This window comes from Pipistrellus hanaki, assembly GCF_964339955.1.
Source record: "Pipistrellus hanaki genome assembly, chromosome: 2".
NCBI classification, from domain to species: Eukaryota; Metazoa; Chordata; class Mammalia; order Chiroptera; family Vespertilionidae; genus Pipistrellus; species Pipistrellus hanaki.
Genome location: NC_140504.1, coordinates 190,180,051 through 190,190,056, shown reverse-complemented (window position 1 = coordinate 190,190,056; position 10,006 = coordinate 190,180,051). Strand labels below are relative to the sequence as shown.

The following is a 10,006-nucleotide window of genomic DNA, read 5'->3' as shown; positions in this document are numbered from 1 at the left end:
CTTCCAGTATTTGGAACGAGACATACTTATTAAGAATTTGCTATACAGGCTTACAAACAAACGCTTGCTAGCCAAAGATCCTCTCTTGGCCCCTTGCTTACTGCTAAGTGGAGGAGACTGACCTGCCGCTGGCTTGTAATGAGGGTTTCCAGGCCCAGCGAGCCGCCCCAAGTAGGTGCTCCCACGGGTTCCCTCTCCTCCAGCCCCTCGAGTGTCCACTGCTCCCCAGCAGCAGCGGTGCCCTCAGCGAGCGACAGGCCGACTGTGGGCTCCCAGGAGGGAAGGGCCAGGTGAACCATCACCGAGGACAGTGCCCAGGCTGCTCCAGGGGCTCCGGAGCAGGAAACCTTCCAAGCTGGGATGAAACTGTTCCAACTTAAGCATCAGTCTCTCCGGAGAGAACATCTTAATTGGCTTAGCGTGGGTCATGCCAGGGGGAGGAGAGGCCATGACTGCAGGGCACCAGGCTCCATGGACGGGGCGGCACCAAAGAGAAGGACCTGGAGGCCAAGTCCGCAATGCCTGCCCACCCTGTCAGAGGAGGGTCTCCCGGGCCTGCCACACAGCAGCCGCTTGGTCAGTGATGGGAATGGACAGGCAATCTTGGAACCTGCGGCCCCAGAAGCCCACCTGTCAAGATGACAGCAAGGAGGCAGGTTCCAAGCGGGACTTGGGAGACGGGGAATGCCGGGGTTACCCACCTGAGCCCTCACACTTGGATGGAGACCACCGCCCCAGGAGCCAGGGTTCATGCAGCCCAGACCAGAAGGCTGGCTCCTGCCTCCTGTTATCGGGCACCAGAAGGCAGCTGCGGGAAGCATCTAGTGAGCCCGTGGGGGTGGAGGGGCTGCCCTAATGCTGCCAAGCCCCAACTCTGCCACCTGCAGCTTGTAGACCCCGAGGGCTAGTCAACCACCCAGGGCGCCTTTGCATGCATGAGGGGCCCTGCAGCCCCGTGCTCGCCTCTGTACAGAGAAAGGAGTGGCTGGGAGGTGGCCCTGAGCCAGGCCACTTAACACTCCTTTTGCTTTTCCTTCACCTAAGAAACCTGCTGTCACAGCCCACTGTTCCCTCTCACCAGCCTGTCTTAGCATCAAAACAAGAGCAGTGATGCCCCCCCCCTGTGGAAGATTCTGGAAGGCAGAGTAAGATCAGGCCTGCCATACAGGACAGTCACAATTTCTGGGTTTCAAGTGTTATTTTTGGCCACATGATTGAACACCTATCAAAAGGGAAATCATTTATTCACCACTCTGTGTCAGGCACTCTGTGGCCATCACCCAGACCCTCAGGCAGTGCCTCTGGGCCCCGCCCCGAGGGTGCCCAGCTGCGGGGCTGCATGGCCAGGGCCTGCTTCTCTCCAGCTTGTCCTCTGCACCTGGCACTTGGAGGAACCGAGTGCGAAGGCTTCTCCTGTTTCTATTTCTCTCTCAATGAAGATGTCCCCTCTGAACCTTCCTGTCAGAACAAGCAGAGCGGGTCAGAGGCACCTCAAACCAGAGGAGACAGCCGGGGCCTGGGCCCTACTGCGGCCCCATGGCCTCTGCAGCCATGAGGCCTTGGGTGCCTTCCCTCAGCTCCTTCCAAAGGCTGTGAATGAGGACAGTGACCCTCAGAGAAGGTGTTTGCTAAGATGAAAGCAAAGTGGGGAGCAGAGAGGAAAGCCCCCACTTCCAGCTTCATGGCTGGTGTGACTTCAAGTAGGCCCAGGGCTGCGGGGCAGGTGGGGCTGGGGACTCCGGGAGGCAGGGGTCGAGAAGTGCTTGGGGGGGGGGGGGGGGGTCCATTTCTCCTCGCTCCAGAAAAGTCCACCCCACGCCCTGCTGAGCCTGCCACTCCCCCCACCTGGGGGCGCCCTCGGGACGAAGGCCACACATGCTGGCAAAGTGAGAAAGGTGAGAAACAACGCGAGGCCAGTGCTGCGTCCCAGTTTCTTTTTATTTATTTTTTTGTTCTTTTTTTACCTTTTTTTTTTTTTAAGTATGGAAGCTCAAGTATAAGATGTAGATTTTTTTTTTTTAAGCTTTACAAAAAAAAACAAAAACAAAATAAAACAAAAAACTCCTTTTGCATTCCATAAAAATTGACAGAAAAGCACCTGGCCAGAAGAGCAGACGGTCGCAGGCCCCCCGAGCCCCGTAACGTGGTCTCTGGGGCCAGGGGCCAGGCGTGCGGGACAGCGCTGAGGGCCGCCTCTCCTTCCCCCCAGGGCTGTCCCCTCTCCCCATCCCAACCCCAAGCAACTCCCAAACACACGTGGAATCAGATTTCCAGTTTTTCTTCTTTCACACACCACAGTTATTTCATAAAATTTTTTTGTTTTACATTTTTTACACCAATGTAACAAAAAGGTGGGAGGGAAGGGGAGGCAGACAGACAGTGTATTTTATGCCTATAAATGGGGGGTGGAGCCTGGGCAAACAAAACACACATGGTCTCTATGGAAATACCGAGTTCTGATAGCAAAACGTGGTGGGAAGCAGGCCGTGGAGACGGAGAGGGTGGTAGCGACTTTATTCTCAGGGCGTGATGGTGCTGTGCAGGTCGGTGACGCAGGTGTTGTGTGACCTGCCGGGGAGGAAAGGGACAGGGAAGGGAGCAGAGAACGAGTTTTCTAAGAAAGGAATCTAACGAGTGCATGGCATGTCCGGTTAGCGTGAAGCAGAGGTTTAACATTGCTGCTTTCTCTTCAAAGCCTCCACCAGGTCGTTCTTAAGAGCTTCTTGTTTTGATTTGTCTGCAAAAGTCTGCACAGACCTGCGAGGGAGGAAAAGAATTGCTATTAGCAGGCTTCGTAGGAAGAGGGGTGGTGAGGGGCTGGTCACTGGGCTGCACTGGGCCCCTCTAGTGAGAGCAGCGCCAGCGAAATGTGGAGGGAGCAGAGCCCGAGGCCACACCCTCAGCACCGCGCCGGCCCCTCGGAGGCCCAGGCCCATCCACCTGGACAGATGCTCAGCTCTGCACCGGGCTGGGGGACTCAGCCACAGCTCCAGGACCCTGGTCCACTCCTCTGGACCCGGAGGACCTCGTTACAAAGCTTCCCCCTCATGGCACCCGGCCCCGCAGGAGGCTCAATGCTGCCCCATGAGTGCAGGGTACAGGGCACCACCCCCTTAGTGAGGGTTTAAGAACCAGCCCTGGACATCTGTGCACACTGGGTTCGCGGCCAGGGCAGAACTCAAAGGACGAGTACTCTCAGGCTTTTGCTGAGGCTCCATCAGCTTTAACTTGGCCAAGAAAAGCCCTCTCCCTGGATTTTGAGAGGCAGCAGGAAACTGAGCTAAGGCCCGGGGTCCCTGCTGTCAGGGCCTGGTTTGTGGGAAACGAGTGCATCCACGCACAGCAGGCACACTGCTCGACAGAGCTAGCAAGTAGGCTCACGGAGGCTGTACGACCCACAAAGCGCTGTCACACACTTCTAACGCTCACAGCGTCCAGGAGGCAGTGTTATTTCCGATTTACAGGTAAGGAAACGGAGGCTCCGAAAATGCCCCTGGCAACGCTCGAATGATCACTGTCAGCCTCACCCACCGTTCTGGTTAACTGAGAACTTGTTAATAGTTTTACTGATGCCCTTCGAACAGTTCTCAAGCAGCAGAGAAAGGTGAGGCTGCCTCTCAGGAACGCTCCACGGGAGGAGCGGGAGAAAGGATCGAAATGCCCCAAATGCCGGAAACGGGTGCAGTGCGATGAAGTGGGGCCAGGAGAACAGCACCCGCGGTGAATGCTGGCTACCCAATCCTGGAAGATCCCGGCAGGACCCTCAGAATGTGAGGGTGCAACGCAATAGGCAAGGTTTTAAAGCATCGGCATACAACTGAAAAACGCCCGTGAGAAACGCCGACTTTGGGTTGATGCTGCTGAAATACGCATTTCTGATCGTCTGGACGCCCTGGCTCTGCGCTGACACAGGAGGGTCAGCCACCAGCCACGTGGCCCTCGGGCTCCAATGTAGCCAGTCCGCCAGGGGCTTCCAGAGAGGCTCCCACGGAGGTTAGCGTGACCAGCGGGAGGATGGGCGGGCGAAGCGGGCGCTCACATGGTCCTTGGCCTGGGAGGACGGCCCGGCTCTGCAGACGGTCCCAGCATGCGGCTGCCGGCTCTTCGGGGAAGAGCCGCCGAGCACACCAGCACCCACCCCACAGAGGAGGGAGTTGCCGTTAGAACCAGAGTTAGAGTCAGTGAGCGGCGGGTTAGGCTTGGGGCAGCTGGAGGATAAAGAACAGGCCGTTCATTCAGGGGACAGAGCTGGGAAGGTTATCGCCAAGCAACTCAAACCAACGCCCAGAGGGAGCACTAACTCAGTGTGGGAAGGAGGACCTGTCCGGACAGACGGTGGGTGCCAGGCTGCCCAGCTGCAGAGGGCTTCCATGCTGGAGAGGCTTCAGTGGGCAGCCACTGGGTGCCAAGGCCAGGGGCCCAGATAACCCTAAAAGCGGAGGGGGTGGGGTGGGAGGAGTACACTATCATGAGACACCTTAAAAAGGGGTTTCTCACCATGTGGTGGGAACAGGATGGTCCCAGCATGAGGCAGGAGGCTGACAGATGCCTTGGGCCTGGAGCTGGGGCGCACAGCCCAGACCAATGAGCTCCAGTCCCACAGATGAGAGTGGTTCCGCCTGGTTATGTAAGTGCCCCACTCCACCCACCACGGAGACCCCACGGAGCCACTTCTGGGTTGGGCTTTAGGGTCCGGTCCCCAGCCTGGGGCTGAGCCCCTAGGCCAGGCACTTCGCCCTGCCTGGCTGGGTTTTCAAACATGTGATGTGAAAACCAGTGTCCCTCATCCTCTTCGGGGAAGCTGCTTTCCCATTTCTCACAAGCTCAAGTCACGGTTCTCGGCCATTATCAACAAGCAAGGCTGTTTTCCTCCCCGTCAGCGCGGGGCGTGTCAGAGGGCAGCTGCAGCTCGTTAGGGGTGGGAGGTGACGCTGGTCCAGGCAGCTCCAGCAGAACCAGTCTGGGTGCATCGGGCCAGTCAGGCGGACCACAGCCCCCACTCTGCACTCTGTCCTCACACTCACAGCCATAACCCCCTTTCCCATCAGCTAGCCCCAAGGATCCTTGGTGGGAAATCGGGGTGACTGGGCTGCACGTGGGCGAACAGAAGGCAGGACACGGCCCCTGGCCCTGCGGCCACGGAAGCCACGCAGACCTGAGACTTCTGCTGGACTGGACTTCTCCAGGAGCCAAAGCCAAACCGCCTGCCCACACCAACCCCCGCCCCAAGGGCCACACACACACCGCACACACGATACGGGTCCATGTTACGTGACTGAATCTACATGTTAATTGGATTAAGGTGGCGGGCCGTGAGCGGACACGGGGTTAGTGGTGGTTTGAGTGATGCGCGGCAGCCGAACCTCACTCAGGTCGGCGGGTTGGTGAGTCCTGTTTAGTGGAGGGAGCTCGCCCTCTCAGGCAGGGTACCTGGATCGGCCTAGTTATCAGGCTGGATGTGGATCTGCCGCTGGGTCAGCACCTGGGAAAGCTCCCTCTGCAACTGCTGAAACTTGGGGTTGTCAGGGATAACGTCAACAGATCTACAGAGAGTATTCAGAGGTGAACGCAGGAGCGAGGACAGCACGGGCCCAGGAGCACGTGAGCGGGGGCAGTGGAGAGAGGAGGGAGGTACAGGGGACACAGAGGCGGAAGAAAGGGGCCCGTCACCAAGGCCACGCTGCTCTGGGCTGGGGTGTGGAGGTCACAGAGCAGAGCGCTGGGCTGGCGGTGGCCGGGGGGCTCAGCAGCTACAGGAAAGCAATGTTGCCTGAGAGGAGAGGGGGGATGAAACCCAACAGGGGCCAGACCGCGTTCCCCACAGGCGGGATGGAAGTGGGGGCGATGAGGGTCCCAAGGGGAATCCTCACTATTGCGAAACTGTACGAGCAGAAAACCAGAAATCCTTTCCGCTCGGTGAATTCACAAGCCAGGGCAGCCCCCCGAGCTGCTTCCGCCTCTCCTGGCCCAGAGGCGAGAGCGGCACCCGGAACGGGGATTAGCAGGCTGCCAGCCAAGGAGCAGCGGGAGCCCTCGGACTCAGTGCCGTGCTGGCTGCAGAGCAGACGCCTCTCCTCCCCCCAGCCCCGTCGCTCTGACTGGGAGGGTCTCCGAGAGGAGTGGCTCGTCACGGTCGCACAGCTCTGCAGAGCATGCTCCGATACTGGCCTCCTGACACCATGGCCTCCACTGCCCACCGGCTCTGGCCTCCTGCTCTGCCACCACGGACCTCGGGGACCCAGAGAGCCTGCCAGCCTTCACTTGGCTGGCACTGGACACTGCAGAACAGAGGGCCTGGGATGGGTGGAGGGCCGCTCTGGACCCTGGCCACAGCCAAGGAGCCCTGCAGAGGACGTCAGAGGGGCCGGGGTCCTCTCCAGAAAGCAGCAGGTGAAGGGGCCCTTTCTGCTGCCCGGAAACCCAGCCAACCAGAGGCCTGGCAGCCCGGCGGGCACCCTGCCATGTCTCTTAGAGTCTGGTTTGGAGGTCCCCTCAGACCCAGAGCCAAAGGGCTGGGCATTCTTTAGATGAGCTGACCCCAGGGGGACGAGAGGAGGCCGACTTCAGGGGTGCGGGCATCGGTGGCTGCTAAGGGGAACGTCCCCCACGTGACAAGTGTGGCGGCAGGAGCCAGCATGCATTGAGAATGCAAACAGGTACACGGTGCTTTCCTGTTCAAAGTCTGCACATCAGTCCTAGAAGGTGGATACTTTACTCCAGTTTACAAACGAGGAAGCTGAGGCTCAAGGGCATATAACTGTTAAGCAGCAAACCTAGGATTCAAAACTCTATCTTTTTGGTTTCCAAAGCTTGTACTTTTGGGTACATTACCTCAGCCCGTTGACGATGTCCTTTGTTTTTCCAAAGTAGATCTCATTCAGCGTACTTCTGATTTTATTTTCCATGTCCTGGGGAGGGAGGTCAGTCAGCAAACAGCTGGGAGTCCTGAGGTCCCCACCCTCCCACCAGCTCACCACTGCAGTCCCCGCTGTGACCACAGGGGGGAGGCGCACGACTGCACAGATGCCTGGTGAGCGAGCCCTAGCAGCCAAGACCCCCACTTATCACTTGTGCTCTGTGCCCTTTCCCGTTCACAGGCACACAGGAAGCCAATATCCAGGTACTGGTGGCCAACACTGGCCATTACTGGGAGTAAACCACACCACCACCCCCTCCTCCCAACAGCGTGGTGAAGGGAAGCCAGTGGCAACTGAAGTCCCTCTGGTCCCCACCGGGACCCAGAGACCTGCTTCCTTGTCAGGTCTCCGCTCACTGGGGGGCAGGCTTAAGGCTTCCTGAGCAGACCCTCCCGGGAATGTTTTGAGGGAGGAATGCCCTAGGAGCTGTGCCCTGCTTGCACCTAGATCACAGGCTCAGAAAACTCAAGGCCTGGGCAAATCATGAGAAGCGCAGTATTGGCTGCTATGGAACGGGAAGAAAGAAGCAAGGCCGAAGGCCAGCAAGCCGGCAAACAGGCTCCAGGGGCAAACGGCAGATGCTGTGGAAGCGAGCCGGAGCCCAGAAGGCCCACTCACCTCTACCAGGCGCCCAATGTTGGCTATGTGTGGCGAGGAGTCGCTCACAGTTTCATCTTTCTCCATCTGCAAAAGACAAGACATTCCTCCACGTTAGAGAGAGCCAGGTGCTCTCTGAGAATGGCCACCTCAGCCCCTCCACAGCATGGCCCTCCACTGTTTGCAAAGAACTTGTTATTCCTGCTGGCAGCTCTGGAGCCGCTGAAGGTGGTGCGAGGCCGCCTCCCCAGTGGGGACCCAAGCACGAGGTGAGCTAAGTTTCATGTCACAAACGGCCCAGCCAGCAAAAGCCCAGCGTCCACATTCCTAGGGAGAGTTGTGATCCGCCCTTGAAGACACAGTCACCCCATCAAGCCCCCAGCAGGGAGGGCAAGGGTTACACCCCACCAGGCACTGGCTTATCGGGGCCCAGAGAAGGTGCGCTCAGGCACAGGCAAAGCACAGGCTTCCCGTCCCCAGGCCGGGGCGCCCAACCACCGCGCTGCTGCTGCGCCCCCGACGCTCCTGTGATGGCAGTCACAGAGGGAAGAGCTTAGGCTCTGAGCAATAAGTGACCTGCCCAATGTCACAGAAGTCGCAAGGGCAGAGCCCGGTCCAACCCTTTCTTTCTGCTCTGGGAAGCTGAGTGATATGGGGAATGTGAGCAAGAGACTCTGGACCCAAGTTCCTAGGGTCTATCTAAGGACAACGCGGATGGAGTTTTGGAGGAGGTGGGACCCAGCGATAGGGTCTCCAGTCTCAGCCACAGAAGGAAAGGAGGCCGGGCGGGGAAAAGGAATGGAGGATTCTTGATGCGAGCACACTCAGGAACTGCGCATTTCTTCCATGTTTAAAGGCTTATTTCCCTCGAAAGATTATAAATTCTTTACGCAGTGCTTAGGGTGCCTAGCAGACTGCAAGCACACCAACGCTCACCGTTACTACAATGAAAATAAGAACACACAGCTACCACTACCACAGCTGATATGAAACATGGAAGCTGAGACAGGTAACCAAGACACAGGGAAAACATGAGAACAGTATCAGGAAGGCTAGAGCTCAAAATGAACTCAGATCAGCAAAAAAGCAAAGAGGCTCACTATTTCAGAACCAGAAGAGCAGGGCAGACCTCGGGGTGGTGGACGTGCTCAGAGGTTGGCAGCCTCTGCGGCTTCTCACCTCGTCTCCTTTTCTCCCAGGCCAGCCCACCCCACTCTGAGCGTCAGAGTGCACTTAAAGGTGCCAGGATACTGGAGGGGGCAGAGGCCAACCCCTCTCATGAAGGAAGGAAGATTAGAGCTGGGAAGGAAACACTGGTTTGACAATGACCCAGACCTTTTCTGATGAGACTGTTAAAGATCAGACGATGGCACACCTAAAATCAGCTATCTCTAGGACCCAGCAGGGAAGCGCTACGATCCCTGGGGACCTCAGATTGCCTGCACAGCTGGGAGGCTGGGCTGGAAGAACAGAGAAGTCCTCTAATAAGACTGAGGCAGGTTCCCATTGAGTATCTGCGGCCGAGGTCGAGGTGGGACTAGACGATGGCCGCTCAGATGGAGCTTCTGCCAACGGGGCAGACATCATGTTCCCAGGGATGATTCCACCTGGCCCTGGGCCAACCTGTTTGTCCAAGACTTAAAGAAGGCACAGCCTATCAATGGCACCAGGGGTCAGATGATCAAAGGGCCACTTTAGGACCCAAAAACGTGGGTCAGTTCCTGAACACAGCAGCTCCCTGGTGGCAGCCACCTTTTCCAGTTAGTCTTCACAAAAACCCATTTTAAACCCAAGGATATTGAGGCTTAAAGATGTCGAGATCTGCCCAGATTCCGACGACTTTGTTCTTCCTGCCTCAGTAGGCTGATCACATGTACCTGGATGAAGGCCAACCAGATACTTCGGCTCAAACATTAATCTCACTGACTACAAAGTGGGGTTGTCCTGCGAAGGGACTCGTGGATTTTGGGGTTATTTCAAGCTTGACAAGACTGTGATGTGGCCGCTGCGACAGTGGCCGTGCAGCTTTACGCTCCTAAGTGAAACTATCACTGGTGCACAGGTCAGAGCGGCTGCTGTGACTCGCTCAGGAAGGCAAAGGTCCCTTAGCTCTGGCCTGGCCCAGCCACATCTGCTGGGCTTTAACCCTTTGTACACCATAAGCGTCTAGAGATGCAAGCGGCAGACCTTTGAATTAAATTCAAAATATTGTGGTGTGTGGGAATGGTTTCCGTTTTGGACACGTGGCAGTTAACTGGTTAAGAGAGCCATGTAGCCCTGGCCAGTTCTGCTCAGTGGATAGAGCACAGGCCTGCAGACTGAGGGGTCCTGGGTTCAATTCCAGTCAGGGGCACATGACTGTGTTATGGGCTTGATCCCCAGTAGAGGGTGTGCAGGAGGCAGCAAATCATTGATTCTCTCTCTTCACTGATGTTTCTCTTTCTCCCTCTTCCTTCTTCTCTGAAATCAATGAAAAGGATATGAGAGAGAGA

The 10,006-nt window shown here is 57.2% G+C and overlaps 1 protein-coding gene across 2 annotated transcripts in view; it reads right to left on the bottom strand.

The window, feature by feature from the left end:
• Window positions 1–1,920: 1,920 nt before the first annotated feature.
• Window positions 1,921–10,006, bottom strand: part of CAPZB (capping actin protein of muscle Z-line subunit beta) — a 113,689-nt gene continuing 105,603 nt past the window's right edge. Inside the window, exons 7-10 of one of the 2 annotated variants that reach the window (XM_084875258.1) lie at window positions 7,536–7,601; window positions 6,832–6,908; window positions 5,431–5,543; window positions 1,921–2,757 (exon numbers count right to left, since the gene is read on the bottom strand). In XM_084875258.1, coding sequence (XP_084731384.1) covers window positions 5,441–5,543; window positions 6,832–6,908; window positions 7,536–7,601 — 246 coding nt within the window. In that variant the 3' untranslated portion in view covers window positions 1,921–2,757; window positions 5,431–5,440. The remainder of the gene's footprint in view (window positions 2,758–5,430; window positions 5,544–6,831; window positions 6,909–7,535; window positions 7,602–10,006) is intronic. The other variant, XM_084875259.1, reaches the window with a different exon arrangement.